This window comes from Balaenoptera acutorostrata, chromosome 18 (genome assembly GCF_949987535.1).
Source record: "Balaenoptera acutorostrata chromosome 18, mBalAcu1.1, whole genome shotgun sequence".
NCBI lineage: Eukaryota > Metazoa > Chordata > Mammalia > Artiodactyla > Balaenopteridae > Balaenoptera > Balaenoptera acutorostrata.
Window position 1 is genome coordinate 9,878,560 of NC_080081.1, and position 26,560 is coordinate 9,905,119.

The 26,560-nt window shown below is 45.9% G+C and overlaps 1 protein-coding gene across 1 annotated transcript in view; it reads left to right on the top strand.

Annotated features, from left to right (window-relative positions):
• The window catches only part of NALCN (sodium leak channel, non-selective), a 283,440-nt gene extending 268,049 nt beyond the window's left edge, over positions 1-15,391 (top strand). Inside the window, 8 exon segments of the mRNA XM_057532605.1 lie at positions 640-733; positions 2,391-2,523; positions 3,188-3,303; positions 5,216-5,373; positions 7,986-8,136; positions 9,707-9,856; positions 12,067-12,184; positions 15,123-15,391. Of these exon segments, the coding sequence (XP_057388588.1) occupies positions 640-733; positions 2,391-2,523; positions 3,188-3,303; positions 5,216-5,373; positions 7,986-8,136; positions 9,707-9,856; positions 12,067-12,184; positions 15,123-15,316 (1,114 nt within the window). The 3' untranslated portion in view covers positions 15,317-15,391.
• The last annotated feature ends 11,169 nt before the right edge of the window (positions 15,392-26,560 follow it).

Below are 26,560 nucleotides of genomic sequence, written 5' to 3' on the forward strand. Positions count from 1 at the left end.
AGAAAATTCAGAAATAAAAGAAAACAAAAAGAATCCATAATTCCACCACCATGCAGGAAGAACCACTTCTAATATCCTGGTGAATTCCAGCAATTCTTCTATCCATATATTGCCAGAAATGATATATTATTTTTTTAATTAAACAATTTTGAGATGGCTTTGTTTTTTTTAAGCAAAACATGGGAAGTTAGGACCCCCAAATGGTTATATGTGGAAAGCATTTTTCAAAGATTGTCTTAAATTTTGTGGAGCCATTTCTGAGGATTTTTTTTTAAGTCCTTATACAAAAAATTAAATACAAACGTGTCTTGTTGCGGAGGCCACTTACTTGACATATGGTGGCCCCATCTTTCATAGCACAACCCACACAAAAGAAGGGACCACCTCTGACTGTCAGAGCTCGCTTTCTCAGTCACTCAAGATGAATGGCAATAAATTGCTGGCACCGTGCTAGGGTTGGACTGTTGCGATAGCTGTACTTGGAGGCAAGTATAAATAAGAAACAAATAAGAGGGTGTAACCTTTGGAAATGGTAACTTAGCAATCACCTTTGCTCTAAAATCCACGTGTTTTGGTGGTGACAACCCTTACATGACAAACCATATTACTCACATTCTGGTTTTTTTTCCCTTAAATTAGGCATGCAAACTTTTCTTCAGCTGGCAAAGCTATTACCGTACTGTTCCGAATCGTCACAGGAGAAGATTGGAACAAGATTATGCATGACTGCATGGTAAACGTCTCCTCGTCACTCGCGATGCCTTGACTTAGAAGCAGATAAAACTCTTTGGTGATACAATATAGGCAGCGCCATCCTTGTAGCGTCTAGACTGTGTACAAAACACATATCCTGGCCCTTTAGTCCATCAAATGGCATTCTTTTACATTACAGTACATGGACATACAGGAAAAATTTCCAGTGAACCCAACTCGAGCTATTGTAGTTCCATTCAACAAATTTGCATTATGTGAGCATTGCTCTTTCCCTCCCATCTTTGACATTTTGGCAGTCAAGTACAAACAGGAGAGTTCCACTTCTTTGACTTAATTCAACAGATATTCACGGAGCCCCTGGTTTGTACTGGCCCCTGTACTAGGTGCTCGGTCTTCAGCGAGTCCAAGGCATTCTCAAGGAGCTTATGTCAGGGGCTCTGAGCAATACTCTCCCTCAGCTATCCTCAATTCTAGAGCCTAATTCTTCACCATCCTTCAGGTCTCAGTTTAAAGCTCAGTTCCCTCAGGAATCCTGCCCAACGCTAAGGCTGCTGGTTCTGTGTCCTCTCAGTGTTCTGTATTTCTTCTTTGTAGTGTGTAGCACAACTGCAGTGAGTTACCAGCTTGATTGGTTTATCTCAGCTCCCTCTCACCCTCTGGACCAACTGTTACAAGAAATTTCTGCAAAGATGGCAATTCAGTGGCCACCACCTATGCGTGGTTATTGAGCACCTGAACTGTGACTAGTGCAACTGAGGAACCAAATTTTCAACTGTATTTAATTGTATTGAATGCTAATGAACATACATTTGGATTTAGATAGCCACGTGGAGTTAGCCGCTACCATGTTGGACTGCAGGGTTCTAGACTGTCAGCTTCACGGCAGAGGGAAGGGGTCTGGGTCCTGCTCACCAGCCTGTCCCCAACACTGGGCACAAACCTAGCACATAGGAGGAGCTCAGGAAATGTATGCATGAATGAGTGGGGACAGAATTTACCAAAGAAAAAATAATACAAGGCAGAATTAAATGAATTCTAGATAAAAACAAGCAGAAGGCCATGGAAATGCAGAAGAAAGAGCTAGTCTCTCTGACTGAAAGAAACCAGGAGGTTTCTCAGAGGTGTTGGAGTTTTACTGGGCCAGTGAAGAATGGGGAGGCTTTTGATAACCTGAATCTTGTGCCATTTAATGATATTCCATAACGTTGCTCCAAGAACGGGGATTACTGGCTTCTCCTTACACAGTTTGAATGTGAATTTGCTGTGTGTAGCAAATCTTCCTAAATCTTAACCCATTACTTAAGTCAGAGAGTTTTTTATAAACACCTTTTTATCTGACTTTCTGCGTTTTGCATCACAGTGACTACTTACTCTTTGGGGCTAGTGGAGGTGGCAGAAAGAGGGTCTCTTGAAGGAAGGGAGTTCGTGTTCATTGTGCTTCTAAAATGGCAATGAACTTGGGATCCTACAAGACCAAAAGCATAGTATAAATGAAATATTCTTTTTGATTTTTGCCACAGATGAGGTACCCAATGTATGGGCCTTTGAAAGATCACTTTGAAGTCACTTATATTTTATATTGTTAGGAATATGTTCACAACTACAGTCAGTTAATGGAAATTTGTAATCTTCTCTGCTCTCACCCTGTCCCCCCCTTCCCTGCCACGGGCCCACAGGTCCAGCCCCCCTTTTGTACTCCAGATGAATTTACATACTGGGCAACAGACTGTGGGAATTATGCTGGGGCACTTATGTATTTCTGTTCATTTTATGTCATCATTGCCTACATCATGCTGAATCTGCTTGTAGGTAAGTGATGTTCATTGAATTATTTTTCAATCTCTTTAAACTCAGGTTATTAGATAATTATGTACAATTTCCAAGTAATTATCCTGGATTGCTTGGGGTGGGTGTTTTATGGCATTAATTATAAATTGTTGCCCCTCGGTCCAGAAGCTGAAAAGACCTTTGAAAGGCATGTAAATGACAGTTGATTGCAATTTCAAGAGTTGTTCTATTTATTGTGATCATTAATTTCAAAAGCTCTTCTCATGGATTCAGTTGGACAAGTACCAGGGAAGGCTACCTTTCCAGCCTTGAAATATCACATTTATGTTTTCAAAAGATATACGTTGTCCACCCAGATGTGGGGCCATCCAGAACTCAATTTGACCTTTGAAAACTGCCCTGGAACTCAACTAAGAATTGAAGCCAGCTGGCACGAGCATCTATAGACACAGAATGCGTGTTTATGCTCACGACCCTGATGTTTTGGAAAGGCAGAAGCTGGATAAATAGCTCAGTCCAAGTGTAAAACATGCCAACTTGGAAACCATACTAAAAGCCCTTTAATAATTTGGCTTATAATGTAGGTGATAAAATTCATTATTTATAATAGATGTACTTTTTCTGAAAAATGGCAGATTAGTATAATTGTCTAACATCCCCATTTTTCTTTTCTTTTCTTTTTTAGCCATAATTGTGGAGAATTTCTCCTTGTTTTATTCCACTGAGGAGGACCAGCTTTTAAGTTACAACGATCTTCGCCACTTTCAAATCATATGGAACATGGTGGATGATAAAAGAGAGGTATTGTCTCATGCCTCACCCCTACCCCAACTGCCGTACTGCAGACATTTCAGTGGTTTTGTTGTTTTCAGTGGACATGTATTGAATTTGGAAAGGCCATTGCTGACTTGCAGAAAGCTGTCGTTGACAATTTAGAAGAATGTTCAAGGAGGGGAGAGGGACAGAGTAGCTCCCCATCGTGTTCTTTCGAACCACAAACGTCCTCTCCTTCAGACATTCAGAAGGTTGGCAAGGAAAGGAAACCAAGGGAGCTCTGAAGAGACCAGCTGGGGCTCAGGGCAGGGAAGGGGGTGAAGTTCAGATCACCAAAGCGACAGTGTAATACAGATTCATGATCACCTCAGCTCTCACACAGCAATTCTGATGAGAAGTGCAAAGGAGTTATTTAAGTGGTTTCTGAAAGTTATTATTTTGGACTTATTATTTGAATGTTTTCATCATAAGTCTTACCCAAGATTTCCTAGAGTTACACAAAGCAGCAGATGCTTCCTCCTCCCCCTCGCTCCCCCTCCCCCTTCTCCTCTTGCTCCTTCATCCTAGCAAACCTTCAGGCGCAGTTCTAGGCACCGGGGATGTGACAGTGAACGAGATGGCAAGGTCCCCGTGCTCACAGAGCCTGTGTTCCATTGTGGGGAGACAAATGATAAAAGGGGAAACAATAATGATTGTAATAATTATTACTATTTCAAGAAGTTATAAGCACTTTGAAGAAGGTGGCACGGGACAGAGTGGTTGGAGGTGGGGGGCAGATGCTTTAGCGGGGTGGTCTTGAAGGCGTGGCTGAGGACGTGTTACTTGACGTAACACCTGACAAACGAAGAAAGTTCAGCCATGGGTAGACCTGGGGGAAGATCTGAAAATAGTTTCTGGAAGATATGACTGTAGACACAGAGACCAGGGAGCCAGAGGCAGAGCAAACGGGGTCCTGGACCAGAGCTGGGGTCTGCACCACCATGCAGGACTTTCTCCAGCCCCTGGGCTTGCTCTCTCTCTCCTTGGCGGCCCCCAGGCACTGGTCTGGGGGGTTTTCTTCCAGACAGTGACCTGTGTGTGCAGGTGTCTGGCCCTGTCTCTGTCTCACCTGGATCCACTTAGGTCTCCATAATTGCCGCCTCCAGGAACCTGCTTTCCACTGACACACACGGAAGGCGGCACCACTGCTCACACGTGTAGACATTCGTAACTGACAGGAATTCATGGGCTACCAACATCCCTGCCTCTCACCCAACTCCTTAACTCAAAGTCAGAGCCAGGCTGGCACCGTAGGTTTTGTTGCCCTGAACAGAGTGACATGTATTAGGTCCTCGGAATCTGGATCTGCTCTGACCAGCAAGAGGGCAGAGCTGGGAGGCCCGTCCTGCTGGATGTAATCGTCCTAATAACAAAGAAGCCCCGGAAAAGAGTGGTCTTTCCCTAGAAGAGTAACTCAGAATCCGTGGTTAGAAGTCCCCAGCATCTGGACTGAGTGAAGAGGAGGATCATACACACGTGTCGATCCCATTTTTTCTGCTTCGTGCGTTACTGACCCACTTGGCACGTGTGTTACAGAAACAGGTGAACACGGGCTGGGACAGGGCAACGGGCAACAGGAAGAGAAGGTAGAGTAGGAGCTGGGCCCGGGGGAGGCCGAGGGCCAGCTCTGCCTCCTCCTCGGCTCCTTGGCTGCCGCGTGGTGGCGGGGACGTCCCCTAGAACCAGAGATGCTCTGCCAGAAACTCCACGGGCTCGGCTCCTAATCCCGGGCTCCTCGGGGTGCCCAGAGCCACCTGGCTTCGGGGAGGCCAGAGGCTTCCTTGCCCCGGTGCTGATTATGTTAGCTGTTGAGCGCTAGCTGTGGGCTTTTTTGCTGTGAAAACAGAACCCCAAGCGAATCATCGTGGCCTGTTTCCGAGTGACTGTGCTCTGCCACCAGGGGGTGATCCCGACTTTCCGCGTGAAGTTCCTGCTGCGGCTTCTGCGGGGGAGGCTGGAGGTGGACCTGGACAAGGACAAGCTTCTGTTCAAGCACATGTGCTACGAGATGGAGAGGCTGCACAACGGCGGTGATGTCACTTTCCACGACGTGCTCAGGTACCGCGGTTCACAGCTCCGCATCTCAGCTGCAGGGGGAGAGGAGCCGGGCAGCCCCCTCGTCACGCAGGAAGGAAGTGGTCCAGGAGGGCTGGGCGCCTGCTCAGTTCCTCAGGCCCCTGCGGTCAAGCGGGAGCTACCGTCCCCGACCTTCTCACTCATGGGTCCGACCACAGTCGGCCTGGCCCACCCGGGGACAGTTGCCCCTGGTTGGTTGACAAACCACATTTTCCAGACATTTCATGAGAACCCAGACGGGACAGAGGGGCGGACAGAGGGGCAAACAGAGGCTTGGCCCTTTCTTCTGAGAGGCTTCTGTATTATTCACTAGGATTGCTCTAACAAAATACCATACACTGAGCGGTTTAAACAGCAAGTGGATAGTCTCCCGGTTCTGGAGGCTGGAAGTGAATTCAAGGTGTCAGCAGGGTGGGTTCCCTCTGAGGCTGTGAGGGGGGATCTGATCCAGGTCTCACCCAGCTGCCGGTGATTTGCTGGCCATTGTTGGTGTTTCTTGGCTTGTGGAAGTATCACCCTCATCTCTGCCTTCATCTTCACAAGGCGTGCTCCCTCTTGTGTGTGTGTCTGTGTCTGTGTCCATGTCCAGATGTCCCCTTTTATAAGGACACCAGTCATATTGGATTAAGGACCCACCCTACTCCAGCATGACTTCATCCTAACTAACTACATCTGCAATGACCTATTTCCAAATAAGATCACACTTTGAAGTACTGGAGGTTAGGACTCCAACATAGCTTTTGTTGAGGGGAAAACAATGCAATGCATAACAGCTTCTTAAACGGGAGTCCATGGATAGAATTCAGAGGTCCGTGGTCTTGGAAAGGGAAACAATTACATCTTTATTTTCACTAATCACTCACTGAAATGAAGCATTTTCTTCAATGATATACCTGTATCTTTGTCACCAGTAGAAATCACAGTTTCACACGCATTACTGTGTGTCTGATATCTTAAAATATCCGTTATGCTCACCAGTTCTGAGTTACAGTAGTCATTTGACCTCAGCTAAATGTTATTATTTAATGTAATAATACAGAAGCACTTATGTTACTACATCATCACCTTTTCAAAGAAAATAATTTGAGAACTGTATTTCGATATAACCGGTTTCCTTTGTAATGCAGATTTTGAAATGCATTTAAAACCTTATTCTAAGAAATGTCCCATCAGCTGCACTGCCAAAGGATCCATGCCCCAGAAAAAGTGAAGAACCCTCCTCTGCCACCAGTAACTATTTTCATCATGTTGCATATACCTGGCCAGTTACATGTTGGGTATTGTGTCACAAATTTCAGGAGCATTCAGGCGTACAGAAATACGTTGTGACTGGAATTTGAAAAAAGAACAGAACAGAGGAAAGATCTGGGAGAAGTTCTCTCAAGTTTATCGATTTTACCTCCCTGTCTTCACTTCTTCCAGGGGCAAGCTAAAAGGCAGGAAAAGATGAGGCAGAAAACACCGATGAATAGCAAAGGATGCCATCTCTCTCAGAATGTCACTCCATCTTCCCTCCTAGTGACAAATATTTTTAGGCTGAAAGTCAGGTGCATAGACGTATCACTGTCCCTAATAATTAACACTCAGCCTCTCTGGATCACGTTGGTGTGTCTGATGAAATGGACCCAGGCGAAGTTGATGGTGGCATCCTTTGCCCCTCCCTATCCCTCTAGCCCTGGATATGATGACAGCTGTTCAACAATGATGAGATTCTTGATGAGGCAGGGAAGAGAGGAAGAGCAAACGTGCTTTCTTCCCCCATGGTGGGAAGAACCTTAGCGAACAAGAGTAGGTCATTGTACCAGGGCTGCACCTGCACGGGGAGGGCCCCTCAGGCGCCTCCAGGCTGTGATCTGGACTATGGAGAAGGTACTGAGCTCGAAGCTCGGGGCAGGCAGAGGCTGAGCAATAACCTGGGTACCGCGGCTGTACCAGCGAGCACCAGAAGGCGCTGTGCCTTTGGCTCTGGGCCCCTCAGCCTGGGTGCATGAGGAGCCTTACTGCCCAGGGGCCCCAGTGCAGCACGTCAGCTGTGTTGCTTTCATTTGCCACTGCCTGGGCCTATTGTATTGAGGGCCAAATGGGAGTGAACGCTCCACCCTGGCTTTGCACCCATCTAACATAAATGAGGACGATGTAGGGGGCAAATGAGATAAATTGAGAGGGAAATGGCGGGGGGGATTGGATGCATGACCCACAGCCAAGCCTATTGACCATCACCAATTGGATCTGAATGTGAAGAGAGTATAGAAAGAGCAGCCTTCCTTCTACAGGGGAAGTTCCAGAGTCTTAAGCAGCTGATAATGTAGGTCAGGGCCCAGCCTGGACATTTTGTTTCACAAACGCTTGTAGTGTTGTAAGTACCTTGCCAATATTCGCGAACTTCGTCATGTAGTAAGGTAGGTCTCATGACTCTCCCTGTGTTACAGACGAGGGTAGAGAGACAGAGAGGTGACTTAACCAGCCCAAGCCCTCCGGCTGGTCAGGGCTGGCGTCCAAATGTTACATTGGTTGGATGGAGTGATGTCCTCTCTGGATTCTGAGTCTAGACCCCAGGTGCATCAGAGCTCATCACCGCGTGTTTCCCCCACCAGCATGCTTTCCTACCGGTCGGTTGACATCCGGAAGAGTCTGCAGCTGGAGGAGCTGCTCGCAAGGGAGCAGCTGGAGTACACCATCGAGGAGGAGGTGGCCAAGCAGACCATCCGCATGTGGCTGAAGAAGTGCTTAAAGCGCATCAGAGCCGTGAGTGAGCCGCACCCATCGGGCTTTACTTCCTCCTCCCAAAGGAGGAGGAGAAGGAGGGTCAAAAGGAAAGAGCTTCTTCGGCACCTACATTGGAGCCTTCTGTGATTACCCTATGACCTCTCAACCACGTCACCTTTACCCACTTACAATGATTCAAACCTGACTTCTGGTCCACCTTCAGCCATACCCTCTTGAGCAGAGTCCATAAGAAATTTCCATTGAATCACATTTTTATAACATAGCGTGAATGTTGAAAAAGCAGTTTATGGATATTAAAATATTTATGATCTCCATTTATGAAACATGAGTGTTCACAATGCCAAAAATCTCTACATACTGAACGGCAACTGAATTTACAAAACTACTTTTAAATTGCTCCTAAAAATACCAACATACTGTTGACAGTGTTGTTTGATCTTTAATTAAAGACCGCCTCTCCCCAGAGTTTATGACCTGCTTCCTGAACTATAAGCTTTAAGACTCTCTAACTCATAAATCAATGAACATATACTGTGTTGACATAGACTGTGTTTACAGTGGGCACTCCTATTAGGTTATTACTTTTATGAGTGGTTTTGACCTATGCTTCACACACAGGGGAAAAAAATCAAACTAACCACACTAAGCATTTATCCATAACAGATTTTTTTTTTTATCCTATTTCTCAGAACACCAACTTCAAAACATATCTATTGGAGGAGAAAAGGTCCCCAGAGCAAGGAGCCAGTCCAACCTCGAATAGCAAGGCAGCTGTGGCAGCTGGGCCACCGTAGCCCTGCTAGGTCAGGGATCACGTCTGCCCTCCACAGGCCCTGACAGGGCACGGGCAGTGCCGACTCACCCCAGACCGTCCAGGCCTCAGTGTGTGCCAAGATAGGTTGGCCCGCTGCCGGATTGGCCTGCTCCAACCAGAGCCAAGACAAGAGCGGAGCAAGGGTTTCACTCATCCACCCAAGTCTCCTGCCTCTTCCAGTTTAGAGGAAAGGAGCGATCCACATTGGCTTAGTGAGCACAGTGTAAGATAAGAAGGGAAAAAAATAGAAACTCACGTTAATGATCTAAAAATTGTGTTATACTGTATGGCACGGGGAACTGTACTCAGTATTATGTAATAACCTATAAAGGAAAAGAATCTGAAAATATTTATATCTATATGTATAGATATATGCACATATATGTATATGTACTGAATTGCTGTGCTGTACACCTGAAACTTAGACAGTATTGCAAATCAACTATACTTCGATTAAAAAAAAATGTTTTCAAAGCAGGAAAAAAACTCTATTTAAAGTAAAACACAAGGTAGTATCAGTGAGCATAACTATTCCAATTGTTATGCAAATGAAAACAGGATGGGAAGGCAATTCCTAAGTCTCCAAGTCCTCCTTTAAAGCAGTCTGATACTCCTCAGGGAAATCAGTTAAGAACCTTTACTTGGAAGCTCTTAAGAGGTCACCAGGCATGCAGGTCCCTTGAAGAAGAGAGAAGAAAATAAGATTTGAGCAGTGCGGGCAGGGGGACGCTGGGCTGAAATTCTGGTCCCTGAAAGAACATCCTATTTCCATAGAAACAGCAGCAGTCCTGCAGCATCATCCACAGCCTGAGAGAGAGCCAACAGCAGGAGCTGAGCCGGTTTCTGAACCCGCCCAGTATTGAGACCACGCAGCCCAGTGAGGACCTGAATGCCAACAGTCAGGATAACAACACGCAGCCCGAGGTAGGTCCGGGCGGGAGGCGTCCGTCACCTGAGGCTGTTCGCAAAACATAAATCGACGCCGATCACGTAGTCATTTTAAACAAGTGGCACTATCTCTAATAGGAAGTTAAGTGGAAAAAAAATACCTGGAACATGTTGATCCAGTTGATGTTTGTGTCTTTGTCATCCCTGAATCAGTGGAGGTTATTTCAAAAGATTCTGATTTGTATAGATACAAAAAACAGTGGGAATGCTCTGAACTTAATAATCCTGTTGGTTTTTGTCTAAAGAGTTAACATCACATGACTTAGGAGAACCATGGCTTGCCTGAAGTTCTGTCCTAAGTGTTTTCTCCCCCTCACCAAGTCACAGAAACTTGCAGTAAAATTTGCTTGCAGTTGGCCTTCAGCCTCCTTAAATAGTCAGGCTCACTGAGGATTTGTCCTTCTTTAGCTGGGTGTCAGAAGAGCATATGGAACCTGGGGAGTCTTAGCTTGAGGACCTTCTGTGTACTAGGACCCGGCACGTCCATAAAAAAGAAAGCACAGAGTCACCAGCATCCTGGAGAGCTTGTGTGTGAGAAGCAGCTGGCGGGAGGCCCGGCCTTTGTGAGGCTTAGTTACGAATCGGCTGGAGCTGGTCTAGGACCTGGGTGTGTGGTGACACAGTCGGGGCAGGTGACAGACACTGAAGCCTGGGGCTCCGTGGCCCAGCAGGACGCTCCAAGGGGCCCTCTTGTTCCACAGCCCAGTTTTGGGTGGATTCATGTCGTTGGCTCCCCAGCCAGTAGGAATCACGTGCCACCGACTACTTGTGCAGGGACGGTCAACACAGCAGGGACGTGGGGCTTCTACAATGGCCCTGCCGCCTGTCTGCCCTGAGGATGGCTGGCAGTGGTCGCATGTGGTGCCGGGGTAGGAGCAAGATAGCTGATCTCGGGTGGCCTTGGCCTGCAGCGGCTTGAAGCAGGATTTCGGTTCCCCGGCCGGAGACTGAAGTCAGGCTGCGGCAGTGTGAGCGCCGAATCCTAGCCTCTAGACCACCAGTGACAAGGCCCTGGCCCGTCAGTTGTGTAGAAATGAACTGCCACAAAGAGAAAAAAAGTAGTGAAACAAGCAAAGTGTTTCTTAGGAGGAAAAAGAATACGTGTGGCTAGACACACGGGCGGGCTCAGAGGGAGAGTCGCGCCCCCGTGGTAGTTTGGATCACTTATACGGGGCATTTCTTCCAGCTTCCTTTGGCCAATCATCTTGCTTTGCCTGGTTCTGAGCCTGTATCTGGCATATCTCTGGGTCCTCCCCTGTGTGCATGTGCATCTCTTAGCCAAGATGGATTCTAGCGAAGAGGCCTGTGGGTAGGTTGACATCACCTACCACGGGGTGGCACCCCCTCCCTTTTTGACCTCCGAGGAGCCTTTCTGCGCGTGTGTAGGCGGGAAGGTCTCCTTGACCTCGAGAAGGAGGAATGCGTGGTCTCTCACCTGGGCGGGGCTCAGCTCCTCCTCCTCTTCATCCTGGACTCCGTCCACAGGGGATGCACTCCAGCTGCTCAGCCTGCGGCCCATCTATCTCCTGCCTCACAGCCAGCGAGACAGGGGAGGCAATGGCAGCAGAGCTCTCTGGTTTTAGGTCAAAAAGGCCAAGAGGGGCCACTGAAGAGAGATTGAGGAGGACGGTGCTGATAAGGAAAGGGATGCGGATGGAGAACCAGAGACGGGGTGAAATGCACGGAGATCTGAGCATTTCTCTTTGCCTTCAGTCTTAATCGGTTTAAGTTGTGTTCTCTTCCGGGGCCCATCCTAGAGCTTTGTCCGCTGAGAACTCTTCTGGAAGCTCTGGGTTGGCAAGCGTGTACTGTCCCCAAACCCGGCAGTCCTGCTGTCCCCCCGCCCTGGTACATGGCGGTGCCCCCAGGGGTGGCAGGTGTGTGGCCGTGGGAGTGGAGGAGTCTGGGAGGGATGCCCTAGAAAAAGCACTACCTGCAGGGTCGGGCCCGTTTTCCTCACCCTGTGCAGTGGTGACTCTTTCACTTTCCCTGACTCTTTTTACCCATTTTCACTCTTCCTGTCCCCGTTGTTGACACTATGGGTCCGTGTTGTCTTCGCCACTTACTTTCCTGCGGGGCTTTCTTCCTTCCTTAAAATGAAATGAGGGTCCAGGCCAGTGCACAGAGGAGGAGGAGAGCACAGCACGAGGAATAACCTCCTGCTTCTCCCGCCCGCACCCCTGCAGACAAGCAGCCGGCAGCGGCTCCTGAGCCCCACGCTGTCGGACCGGGGAGCCAGCCGGCAGGACGCGGCCGAGGCCGGGAAGCCCCAGAGGAAGTTCGGCCAGTGGCGCCTGCCCTCGGGTATGTATGGCAAGTCCTTTCTCGAGCAAGTGGGGCATTTTCAGGGCATCCGTGCTCTTTGTGTGTGTGGGGTCTTGAACTTCAAAATTCAGGTCTGCCTCTAAAGTTATATTTATAGGCAGTAAACAACGAAAGATGTATTTCCCTCATCAGAAACATTTCCCTCAAAATAACTTCTCTAAACAGAACAGTATTAGCCCTTGTGTTCAGCTAACAGAGAAGGCAGCACCTATTAACAAAGATATTATAACCACGATCTAGAAAGTGCTGGCGATTACCATCAGGGACTTCTGGTGCACGTCCCAGGCATTCTCAAACGTAGGCAACATTCATTTAATCTAAGAGGGAGTAGGTGGATACATGTCACTCAGAAAATGACACAGGTTCTCAAAGAAGGAACAACAAAACTTATTTAGTGCAGTATAATCTAATACGTTATAGTACCTACTGTATGCCAATCACTGTTGTAAGGGCCTAACATGTATTCCCTCCTTTAATCCTCACGACCCTATTATTTTCCACATTTTATTGTTTCAGTGAGAGCGGTTTCTTCTAGAGGGACATGGGGGTCTGGAAAGCCAGGATAATCCCATTCAGGGCACGCAGAGGCGGCAGGAGAGCAATGATCTGCCCGGCCCAGGGTTTTCTCTGTAGAGAAGTGAGCCCGCGGGAAAGCCGGGGCTTCCTAGGCTCTAGAATTGTGTCCCTTCCTCAGCCCGATTCAAGTGAGGAGACAGGGACTGTTGCAAAGTCTTCTGTAGCACGTCTGTCCCACAAAGCAGACGACAGTGTGCCTTACCCTTGTTCAGTGCCGCTTAACACCAGGGAGGGGAATCTTTTTTCCTACCCCGGAGGCTATTATGCAGGGATCAGAGAGAACGGAACTTCCTTCCACCTGGTAAAGGCAAGCCGGGAGTGAGGGGAAACAAGATTGAGTGAGTGCTGGGGCCAGGCCATGAACAACCCCACATTACAGGCTGAGTGGTTTCAACTTCATCCTGTAAGCAGTCAGGAACCAGGAGAGATTTCTGAGCAAGACGTGACATTTGGAATCCGGCTGAGCAAGACTCACATGGCAGCAGTGTAGAGAGTGGGCTCTCTGTGGCAGAGCCCCGAGGCAGGGTTATGAGGCAGAGGGTGGTGTAATAGTGTGGGCGAGAGGCGATGAGGACACGGACGAAGGCGGTGGTCCAGACCACGGAGGGACGGATAGGAGAGACGACCTAGGGGAGGGAGATGCACAGTCCTTGGTATTCACTTAAGAGGATGAAAGAAAGGATGCTGTCAAAAGTGGCTTCAAAGGCCCACAGGTGGCCCCAGTGCCAGTAACGGTGATAATTAAAGGGACATGGTATTGGGGACGCCCTGAGTTTGAAGAGGCACTGGGCAGGAAAAAGAGCATTTGAAGATGGGGTACCAACGATGTACCCCCCCAGTGTCATGCTATGCATTTTCTTTTTTTTCTTTTTTCCCTTTTTATTTTGTGTAAAAGTTGTATGCATTTAAGGTATACAATGTGATGTTTTGATAAACATTCACATTGTGAAATGATTATTACAGCTGAGCTAATTAACATATGCGTCACCTCACAAAGCTACCATTTGTGTGTGTGTGTGGTGAGTACACTTAAAATCTAGTCTTTCAGCAAATTTCAAGTATACAATACAGTATTATTAACTATATTCATAATGCTGGACATTAGATCACCAGAACTCATTCATCCTACACAACTGAAACTCCGTACCCCTCGACCAACACCTCCCCATTTCCCCCACCTGCCCACCCATAGTAACCATCATTCTACTCTCTACTTCTATGAATTTGACTTTTTTAGATTCCACATGTAACTGAGAGCATACAGGATTTGTCTTCCTCTGTCTGACTGATTTCACTTAGCATAATGCCGTCCAGGTCCATCCATGTTGTTGCAAATGGCAGGATTTCCTTCTTTTTTAAGGCTGGGTAATATTCCATTGTATACACACCACGGTTTCCTTATCCATTCATCCGTCGATGGACACAGGTTGTTTCCATATCTTGGCAATTGAGAATAAAACTGCCATGAACATAGGGGTACATGTATCTCTTCAAGATAGTGATCTTGTCTTCTTCACGTGTGCACCCTCAAGTGGAGTGCTGTACTACATGGCAGTTCTGCTCTGCATTTTCTTAGGTCATCTCATTTAATCTATTTTAATTCTCACAATAGTCCAGTGAGAGAACTTGTAATCTCTTCATTTTGCACTTGAGGAAACTTGGGTTCAGAGGCATGAACTTGATGTTGGTTACATCTACAGGTCACAGAAGTGGGACCCCAAACCATGACTGATGATAGAATCCCAAAGCCATGAATGTGTCAACAAAGTCTTCATGCAAGCTGTTTGTTCAGGCACATGGATGGGAAAGATGCATGCTGCCCTTAGCGTATTTTAAATCTGTCCAGGAATCACGCCTTTTTCTCTGATGCTACACTTCTGTTTGTTTTTACAAAAAAAAAAAAAGTTATTTACCCACATCTTTCCTCCCTTACCTTCTCCAAACCTCTTCCTCTCCCCTCACTGTCTATTACACTATCCCTTCTTTTCCTTTGTTGTTTCTTTATATTTATATGTATATACTAATGAGCACCGACACATTTCTATGACACTTTATTTGCCCAAATTGGAACTTTTAGTGATTTTTTTAGTCTTTGTAGTTATCTCAAATTGCAAGCAGCGAATTTTTTTCAAATGGTGTTACTAGTTGCCCATGAACATAATTTTAAAGTCCATTGTGAATATAAAGAATCAAGTGTTTGAAAGGTTTCAGACGTGACATCTATGGGTAGGACTTGCTCCTGGAGAGTATGACTGACAGGACCATCAGGGGGTTCCAGGAATGGCTAGCACTGGGGGGAAGCCACACCAGGTTGCTCACGGGACTCTTGTTGATTCCACAGCACCAAAACCAATAAGCCACTCAGTGTCTTCGGTCAACTTACGGTTTGGAGGGCGGACCACAATGAAATCTGTCGTGTGCAAAATGAACCCCATGACAGACACAGCTTCCTGTGGTTCCGAGGTTAAGAAGTGGTGGACTCGGCAGCTGACAGTGGAGAGCGACGAAAGCGGAGATGACCTTCTGGACGTTTAGATGGAAACCAGTGAAGATGAAAGTCCACTGGTGAAAACTGACTTCTGATATGTTCTTTCATTGTCCAGTGAGCAATCCATAATTGATGTATAATTTAAGTCCAACTTGTAACAAGATTTTTTAAACTGATTTCTGTCCTGCCATAGGAAGGCATAAAACTGGGTCTGTCAAAGCTGTGTGTGTGATGGGTTATTATCACGCATTCAAGAGAATCTGCAAAATGGCAGTTTCATAATATTAGAAACTATACCAACTATACCAGATGTAGATCGTTCAAAATTTCATATATTCCATCTGTGTAAACTAAGATATATTCATGTATGCTCTTATGCATTATTTTCACCCCCTGAAAGAGTGCTTAGCCCAAAGTGGCTGATATTTATGGTGCAGGAGCTATATCTTTAGTTCACGTTTTTCCCACTTCCTCTAGAAATACCTCTCTTGGGAGAATTTATTATTTATGATTGATCTGAAAATGTCAACACTGAGCTCATGCTAAAATGATAGTAGTTTTACAAACTAGATTCTGAATTTTAAAAAGTATACTCTTTTTCTCATGTTATTTTAAAAAACATGCACAAGCTATTAGAGATCAGAACAAGTCAATGTCTGTCCCCTTGGCCTGCTCCCAAGAGAACTGTGTGTGCAGCTACCAAGCAAAGAAATGGGCCCAAAGAGCTGACTGGCTTAAAACAAACCTGTACATGGATCACTTGGGGGTACACAGTTACTTAAAGATGTTGAGTTTCTTAAAAAGCCTTTTAATAATAGAGTTTAGCAAAAAAAAGTAAAACTACATGATTCAGCTTATTTTAAAAATCTTTGCATGTGTGCTGTTACCCTTGGCTTCATCTCTTACCCAAGGTAGGTCTGTTTTGCCATAAATCAGCGAAGACATTGAGTTGGCCCCAACACACTATTGCAATGTTCAATTCAAAGTGATGCCCTTGCTACCAGACTCTCCTATAGAAATAATGGTACTCTCCAAAATCTCACTCCCAACTCACAATTTAGTTATCTCACAGCTCAATTGTATATGTTTCACACATCAGCCGTCCATGTCCTCTGGATGCAACATTGGTTCTTTTATGCTGGGTCAACCAAGTAGAAGTGCATTTGGGCCTTTAACTACACAATTCTTGATGGGAGATTTGCTGTTTAGATTACTTCTTATTTATTTATTTATTTATTCATTTATTTATTTTTGGCTACCTTGGGTCTTTGTTGCTGTGCACGGGCTTTCTCTAGTTGCGGTGAGCGTGGGCTACTCTTTGTTGTGGTGCTCTGGCTTCTCATTGCAGTGGCTTCCCTTGTTGTGGAGCACAGGCTCTAGGTGTGCAGGCTTCAGTAGTTGTGGCACGCGGGGTCAGTAGTTGTGGCTCACGGGCTCTAGAGCACAGGCTCAGTATTTGTGGCGCGCGGGATTAGTTGCTCTTCATGTGGGATCTTCCCGGGCCAGGGCTCGAACCCGTGTCCCCTGCATTGGCAGGCGGATTCTTAACCACTGCGCCACCAGGGAAGTTCCTAGGTTATTTCTTTTAATAGAGTGATGATCTCAGAATCCTTTGACCACCACCCTACTCCCCCAGTTGCTTTATGATCTATTTCTGTCTATTTAACATTCTTAACTAGCCGAATATCACATTCCTTCTGTATAACAAATGTGACACTGTGGTGACAGTCCATATAGTGTTTATATGATTAATTGTGACAATAAGATAAAGGGCAATTAAAGTCAGTGCAGCCGAAAGGATTTTATTTTGTTTTATGTTCATTTAGAGTTTACTTTTTGTACGTAAGAAAATAAAATATTGGATTTGTAAAAGAATTTACTTCGAGATTATGATCATTTCTAAACCCTTTTCATATGTGTGGGTTTGGGGGTAGGAGACGGCTTGGTGGAGGGGCCACTAAGGAGCTGGCATTCTGCAAACTCTGTATTTGAATATTCCGTCGATAATTAGTTGGCAAAAGCTCTGTCCCTGCTATTCATTTCAGCTCAGTTCCTAAGCCAGAAGGTTCCTTTCACGTTAGTGCTCATAAGGCTGAGTGAATACTCTGTACCTTCCAAACTCACAAAAGGATATTTGGCAGCCAGGGCATGGGTCTGTACTAGTGCTGCATGAAAACGAGATGTTTTTCCTCTTGGCTCATTACACTTGAGTAATACAGCTTCATTCTCACAAAACGGCTGAGCCCTTTCTAAAATGTCTGTAATAGATGTTCAGCAGAACATCATTGTTGTTCATTCTGCAGTGAAGCAAGGGGCAGAATAGCAATGCACTTAAAGCCACAGCACCCTACATTTGCAATGAAGGGAAACAACCAAACAACTCCTGTGGGACTTAACGCCACTCTTTTCCTGAAGCCAGTAGAGCAGACGGCAAGCCCAGAAGATACATGCCTCACCCCCTTTTAGATTTTTCATCAACTTATAAACAGGCTGGTTATGCAGATGGGAAAACATCAGCCACAATGTCCCCTGGTCCTTAGGGAGGCCAGACACTGATACTAATCCTGTCATCATGCCACCCACTGCCTTTAATTAAGGGATGCTTTGGGTTCCGAAGGCATCAGAAAGTGTAAGGGATAGAATACTTGACGCAGAGACCCCCGGGGAACAGACCACACACACATTGCACATGAGGCAATTCAAGGGGACTCAAAGGGGAACAGGCATGGAGAGAATGGCCAGACTGAGGCTATTCACTCTATTCTCAGTGGTGGTTCAAGAGCCACAGCCATCAACGGGGACTGGCCGTTTGTGCCCTGCCCGCGCTGAATCAGATCGAGCACATAGAAGAGATACTGGGCTTGTAAACCTTTAGGAAAAGCAGTTTCTAGGCCAGTTGAATGATGTGTTTGCCTGTTTCTTTGTAGAAAGTGGCATATACCATAGACAGGTGGTTTTCAGTGTACTGCTACCAGTGGCACTCTTTCTCAAAGTCCCTCGAAGGATCCCAAAATATTAAGCAGGCAAAAGCAAGGCAGCCCTAGTTGAAATTCGGTTGAAGATGAGAACCCCACCCACAAGGCCTGTCTCCCGCCTGTTATGGACTGAATTGTGTCCCCCCCCCCCAAAAAAAAAGATGTGTTGGAATCCTAACTCCTGGTCCCTGTGGATGTGACCTTATTTGGGAATAGGGTCTTTGCAGATGTGATGAGTTTAGTTATGGTGAGGTCATACCAGAGTAGGGAGGGCCCTTAATTCAATGTGACCGGTGTCATAAGAAGATGAGAGAGACACTGAGGGAGGAGAAAGCCACATGAAGACACAGACTCCGAGGGAAGACAGCCACGTGAAGACAGAGGCAGGGATTGGAGTGATGCCACCACAAGCAAGGAACACCTAGGGTGACAAGTCACTGCAAGAGACAAGGAAGGATCCTCCCCCAGGGGTGTTGGGGGAAACATGGCCCTGCCATCACCTTGATTTCAGAGTTCTGGCCTCCAGAACTAGAACTGTGAGACAATAAATTTGTTTGAAGCCACCCAAATACTACAAAATTTGTAGTATTTTGTTATAACAACTCACAAACCCACTCCATCCCCCAAAGATGGCCTGAACCATCCTAATGTTCCAAGGAAACTAGTTTGAAAAACACTCGTATAACTCAAAGATCATGAGCTTTGGAGTTCGACAGATTTTTCAAGTCCTGGATTTATTACAGTTACTCCTGGTGTAATCTTGGTTGAGTGTTATACCTCTGAGACATAATTCAGCTTCTTGCTTTAAGAAAGGCAGGAGAGGTGAATTCATTCACTCCGTTTACCTGAGTGGCTCACAAAATCTGCTAGATGGGCTTAGTCTGAGCTGATGTGCAACATACCCCAAACCATTGCACTAGCTGTCTAACCTCCCAACCAAAATCCCCAGTTGACCAGTTGTCAATTGGGCCACTTTTCTATCCGCCATAGCAGGTTTCCAGCTTGAAGCAGGCCTGAGTCAGTGGAAGGGAAAAGATCTGATATTAAATCAAGTTCAAGTTGAACCATTCCAGTTTCTTAATTGAAACTGTATTTGCTACCTATGGGGACCACTGAACGTTTCTAATATCTAAGGGTGAGCAGATACGAAATACAGTCACATTCTGGGGTACTGGGTGTTAGGACTTCAACATATGAATTTTAGGGGGACGTGATCCAGCCCATAACAGGGTCTGTCTCCCTGGCAGTGGTGCACATTAGAATAGCCTGTCAGGAGACAAAAAGGTGAGCCCCAAGCCTGCCTGAACCCTAACCAGTACACTCAACTCTGAGTTTTCTTGCTTCCCAGAAGCCTAAAAACAAGATCCATGTTTCCAGAATTAATAGAGAGGTCCACTTTTCTGAGTCAGTATGTGGAAAGAGACAGCCACCAAAACACTGATACCTGAAATCCCTGTATGCAGTCTGGAAACTCACGGCTAGAGACGTTCTTCCCCAGTCAGCTCAGTTCAGCAACTTACTTCCATGTAGTACCATTGCCACACTACTACCTTCAAAAATGACATCTAGACCTCACACTCATTAAGATGGCTGCTATCAACATTTTTTTAAAAACTGAAAATAACAAATGTTGATGAGGATATGGAGAAACTGGAACCCTTGTGCACTGTTGGTGGGAGCGTGAAGTGGTGCAGCCACTATGGAGATCAGTATAGTAGTTCCTCCAAAAATTAAAAATAGAATTACCATATGATTCCAGCATTACCATTTCTGAGTATATATCCAAAAGAATCAAAAGCAGGGTCTCAAAGAGATATTTTTGTACAGCCCTGTTTATAGCAGCATTGTTCACAATAGCCAAAGGTGGAAGCAACCCAAATGTCCATTGATGGATGGATAGATAAACAAAATGTCAATGCATATGATGGAATATTATTGTCTTAAAAAGTAAGGAAATTTTGATACATGTAACAATATGGATGAACCTTGAGGACATTATGCTTAGTGAAATAAGCCAGCCACAAAAAGACAAATACTGTATGATTCCACTTATATGAGGCACCTAGAAGTCATATTCATAGAGACAGAAAGTAGAATGGTGGTTGCCAGGGGTTGGGAGAGGGGGGACTTGTCACTCAATGGGTATAGAGTTTCAGTTTTGCAAGATGAAAGGGTTCTGGAGATTGCACAACAATGTGAATGTATTTAACCCTACTGAACTGTACACTTTAAAATGATTAAAATAGTAAACTATATGTTACATGCATTTTATCAAAATTAAATTTTTTCATTTTTAATATACTCTGTCATCTGATCCCAAAAGCTAGGGGCCAAATTAAAATAGCAAAACAATTCCAAAGCCACACTTAAATTATGCTTCCACATCCCCTTGCTTTCTGTATTTGACCAGTATACCCGGTTTAAATTTAATACTGATAGTTTATTATTTTCCCCAATGCTGTATGTCACTCATTCAAAATTTAAAATCTTCCTGTAGGGCTTCCCTGGTGGCGCAGTGGTTGAGAATCTGCCTGCCAATGCAGGGGACACGGGTTCGAGCCCTGGTCTGGGAAGATCCCACATGCCGCAGAGCAGCTAAGCCTGTGAGCCACAACTACTGAGCCTGTGCGTCTGGAGCCTGTGTTCCGCAACAAGAAAGCCCATGATAGTGAGAGGCCCGCGCACCGCAATGAAGAGTGGCCCCCGCTCGCCGCAACTGGAGAAAGCCCTCGCACAGAAACGAAGACCCAACACAGCCAAAAATAAATAAATAAATAAAATTAAAAAAAAAAAAATCTTCCTGTAGTATGCCCAGCAAATATTCACGTCCCATTTGAACGTGTAGAGGGCTGGCATCACCACCCACTGAATTAATGGGTTTATTTGTTGTCAGCGTGCTCATCCTGATTCACAAGGCTACGCCAAAGGACTTGAGACACACGTCATTCCCCACAGGTACAGGCTTGACCTCCTCTGTCTTAATCGGTCCCAGGAGCATTAGGACAGTTGTCTTGGGACATGTCAGACCCCAGGCACTGTCTTCTCTTTCAGAGTCTGCATTTCACGTTGGAAACAGCATGTAGGGCCCTACCCAGGGAAACACTGAAAGCACAACAACAAAACAGTCAGCTAGGGAACATCGGGCTGGCGACAGGTTGAGCGTGTATTCCATAGGCCCCAGGGAGAGCTGTCACAGCGAACCCAGCTCTCTCCTCTGGTGCTGGGGACACAGCAGCTGGCTCGCCCAGGTACAGAGCAGAGAAAGGCCTCCTTCTGTTCCTGTTTGAGCCAAGAGTCAAGAGGGCAGGAAGGAGTCCAGGCTCTCTTGATACCTTTGGTGGGACTCCTAGACTCACTGAAACACCCCCCAGGGGTTCATCAGGCTCTTCTCACATAACCTCTTCCTGACCTCTGTGCAGGGCTGCAAACCGCCCCACTCCAGAAGCCTGCTTTTGCCTCCCCCAAGCTCTCATCCCAGCAAACACCACATTTCTGTGTTCTACCAACTGAACTTCAGAGCCAAACCCATGGAGAATTTCAAATCGGGTGTTCTTTTCGATCCACTGACTCCTTTTTCAGGGCAATGAAAAGGGGCCTTGCTCAGGGCCAGGTCAAGAGATAACTGGGAATTCTGCAAAGCCCTAACGAGCACAGCCTGAAGGTCCTGGCTGTGTTCTCACTTCCGACAGCCACCTCGTGCCGACACGTCACACCACCGGCCCTGCAGGGGCCGTCTTATGCAGGGGTCTCCCAGCCCAGGCATGGTGTCCACTCCCCTCTGCAACTGCCTTCCACCCTGGGCGACCTGTTAATTAGGCGCCTCGTTTCTTGGCGTGTATCCAGGTCTGAGCCATCTGCTTATTGATTACACCCTTCAGAATATATTGGATTTGAAGGAATCCAGCCACAAAAGCCGATAATGTTGCAGGTGGCTCATTGAGAAGGTTTCTCCAGAGCAAACTTGAGCGTATACAGTGTGTGGTGACCAGCAAGCTACAGAAATATTGACTGCAAAGTTCATAGATTATCATCATTACAAAGCAATATAATAATGAAATTCAGAATTTCTACATGAAATCCTTTTGCTATATTCTTGGTATTGCAGAAGAGAAAAATCTATGAAGTGGGCCAACAAGCTACACAGCTACTGAGACCACTGCCCAAGTACTAATGAGACCACTGACCACTTTGCAGGTAACCTTGAACTCGCTTCTCCAATCCTGATCACGTATGTGAATCCTCTATGAAACCAAAAAGCCTCTGCGGGCAAGGCTGGCTGACCTGCCCAACTCGGCAGCTCCGGCATCTCTAAAGAGCATGTAGGCACGTGTGCTTCTCGGCTCTGCTCTCTAAAGCTTAACAGAACGGAATTGCTTTGGATTTTTTTTTAACTCACCTCCAAATAAGAATGTCTGATATCCCTGGCATTTATCCCAAAACATCAACCACTGGGAAGATTTCTCATTTTTTTCATCCTGAATTCTTGTTCCATTCCTCCCTTTAACTCACTCCTTTGTGGGACACAGACAGCTTGTTCTCGGATTAAGGTAAAACACCAGTGGAGACAAAGCAACACAAATCTGCCCCTGCAGCCCCAGATGTATGAGGTGGCTCTTCCTTCCTTGTAAAAGCTTTATTCCAGAGAATCCTACGGGGCACAGTGTTGCAGGAACACAGAGAGTGACCCATGGGAACCAAGCCTGGAATAAGCAGGGCCTGCGGTCGGGGCCACCATTCAACCACACACCCCTGGCAGGTGCAAAAGTCACACCACATGGGTGACGAAGGCTAGGTGACAGGAGGCCACCTTTGATCCTTAGCCTGTGACCCATCAGATAAAAACCAAATCCTGACTTAGGCAAGGAGGGACTGTATTCAAAAAGACTATTGCAATAGGAAGAACGCTCTAATCTTCTCAAAGGTCAGGCAACAGGGAGGGGTAAGCAAAGCTAGGAAGAACCACGTATGGCTGGGGGATGCGGGATGAATGGAGGGCGTGATTAGAGATTTGAGCAGGAAACATCTTTCCCTGAGGTCAGCCTTAAGGAGTGGTTTCCACATTCCCATTTGGCTCAGGCTTAGGGTGGGTCAAAGTTCGGGGGTCTGGGGGAAGGAGAGAAGTCTGACGAAAGTTTGACCTGGTCAAGCTAGCAGATAGTTTGTCTTAACCAGTCTAATAGTGAGCTAAACACTTATGAGGCAAAGAATGGGAATTGGAGGATCTGTGTCTGGCCTTGTCATAGGGAAACGAGGGACAGCAGAGAGTCCTATCGAAGTTGTGGCGAAGGGTGGTTCTTTGTAGTAAAGAGTTTTTCAGAGCACAGGGGCGGGGTGGAGGAGGTCTTGAGCACCACTGTTTCCCTGGAGCACAGGGCAGCTTTCCCACAAGTCACCGCACCTCACAGGCCTTCTCCTTTCTCTGCTGTAAAATGAGATTCGAATGATACCTGCTTTGCCCGCCTCTCACTAAGACTGTGAGAGTCACATGCGATGTTTGTGACCATGTTCTGTAGCCTGGAAAAAGGCACACATGAGTAACGCGGGCCATCATCAGCTCTGAGAATGGCTCTTCAGCTCTGTGTTCACAGCAGGTTTCAGAGATCACCCTCGCTGTCATTAAATCTCCATTCTTCACAAAATCTCCGTGCTTCGGGGCCAGAGGTGACAAGACGGCCATGTGGGAAGCAGGGGTGGGACATCCCGAGCCCTTCAGTAAACCTCAAGACGGGCATGCTTTTCCCTCTGAGCCCATTCCCAGTCTGTAAACTGTCTGATCTCACAGAAGGCACCGTCTACCACGCAGCGATAGGTAAAGCAAGCGCTTGTGAGCTACCCTTGGAGATCAGAGTTCTTAAATTTCTCTCCTTCAAAGGTTTTCGGTGGCTCCCGTCAGAAATCCCCACCACTGTCCCCCAGAGGTAGGAGCCTAGCCGAGCAGCGGGTGTCACAATCTGCACGGCTGCTGGCGAAGTGTGACTAATGCTTCGGACGGCAAGCCAGATGGAGATGCCCAGGGAGCAAAGCTTTCTCCAAAACCCAAGGAAGAAAATCAATGTCCCAGGAAGGGGGGCGGGCGGCAATCTACAGGAAAGAGAAATGAGTGGTATGTCACGCAATGTGACGATTTTTCCCCCTCAAGCAACTGACTCAATAGAGAGTGAAACCTAACAACCTCTGGTTGGGAAGGTAAAGACTGAAGAAGGGAACGAGCTGGTTCTCGTATCAACTGGCCACGGACTCACAGGTCCCTGCTGGCATCCGGGCCTGCTTTTTGTTTGCTTCTGTTTTTTTCTGATTTATAAGAGTAGAGCTGGGCTTCCCTGGTGGCACAGTGGTTGAGAATCTGCCTGCCAATGCAGGGGACACGGGTTCGAGCCCTGGTCTGGGAAGATCCCACATGCCACGGAGCAACTAGGCCCGTGAGCCACAACTACTGAGCCTGCGCGTCTGGAGCCTGTGCTCCGCAACAGGAGAGGTCGCGATAGTGAGAGGCCCGCGCACCGCAATGAAGAGTGGCCCCCGCTTGCCGCAACTGGAGAAAGCCCTCGCACAGAAACGAAGACCCAACACAGCCATAAATAAATAAATAAATAAATAAAACTTAAAAAAAAAAAAAAAAAAAGAGTAGAGCTGAATCTCCCAAAAATGGGACATCACGTTCAGAGTTGAAACGACTGCTACATCGGTTTATTAATTCTTCTCCCTGCTATGAAGAAAGCCCAAATAAATATGACAGTGTTTGCATTTGATTTCATGACTGATCACCCCAAACTGTTTTTCAACAGGTTTTTGAGCCCCTATTTGTAAGCTTCAGAAGCAGTTTCATCAGAAATATTCTAGAGCGAATATCCATTTTATGCATTTGTTTAAATGATTGTGATGGAGGCACGATACACCTTCCCTAAATGATCAAATCTAGAATATTACATCTAAAATATTCATCCATCGTTATTATATTATTGACAGAGGGGACCATGTCGTAATTATCTTTGCATGTCTTAACTACCAGGCATGGATACATGCACTTTCAGATAATGACATCAGCATCATTTGTCACATGGGCTACTGACCACTCTGGCCCACCTTCTATTTCTCTGTCAACATCTTCATTCTTCTTACAACTGATTCTCCCTCAAATATATGGCTGGAAAAAAACCAGATCCTCTCAAACAAAGATAAAGAGCACAAAATGACTGACTTATCCTCCAGCTCTTCCTTACATTCTCCTTGTTTTTCTGCTTCTGAGACCACACTGGACCATGGAAATGATAGACAGATAGTGCTTTCTGTCAACTATGCTAGAAACATTGTCTTAAGAAAGACTGTATTGAAAATGAAAGATTGCATGTTGACTGTTGTTATCAGCATTTACTATTAAAATAACCCCACCTCATGAAAAACAAAGGGATAACCCCCCCGACTAAACAGAGGTAATGAAAGAGTTCCTTGTTTATAACCAGTGTGTGTTTATCATACCGCATCTCTTCAAATCATCTGAATATATCAATGTCAGAAGTTGGCCAAGGGAATAATGTAATTTCTCTTTGATATGTTTGTTCACCGAACAGAAGCCCTTGGGGTTAACCTTTCTCTTGCCTTCATTGATCCTCCAAGATCTAAAGGCTTTTAGTAAAATTGACCTGACCAAGGCCTAATTCTTTTTATAATTTGGTTAAATCCTAGCCTGCATCCCAGATTGTAACAGATTTCCTTGTATCTATAAATGATGACAAGGAAACAGGCCCAAGATACTATTGAATTTCTAGCCTTTTTTATTTGAATAAATGATTGGCCCTTCTTTAAACATAACTTCTGAACTGTCGATGTAAGGATGGTTTCTCACTAGATACAATTTTTGCCCCAAGAGGAGAGGGAAAAATTATTAAATTATTTGGGGAATCAGGTGAGAGATGTTCCATATGCCAGCATCCTAGTTGGTCAGACCAGGAAAACCCTAACCAGTAGCCATCATTCTGACTTCTGAAAGAATCATAAAACTTTTTACTTGTAGGTACATTCTTTCAGGCCACATTGGTTTTGGGTTTTTGGTTTTTTTGCGTTAGAAACAAGGAAATGAATGGAAAGATAGTCACTGGTGGGTGGATGTTTCTATGACCTCTTCTTAAGCTTTCTCTGCAGAGGGGCTAACTCCCTAATCACAAAGTTGAGACGAATCCACCATTTGCCAAAATCCTGTCATCTCTCAAAAATAATTACATGATTGACTTGCAATTTCTATAAAAAGTTTCACTTCACAAATTTGTTGTTTTCTAGATTACATTTTAAAATTCATTGACTATCTGCTGTATGGACATT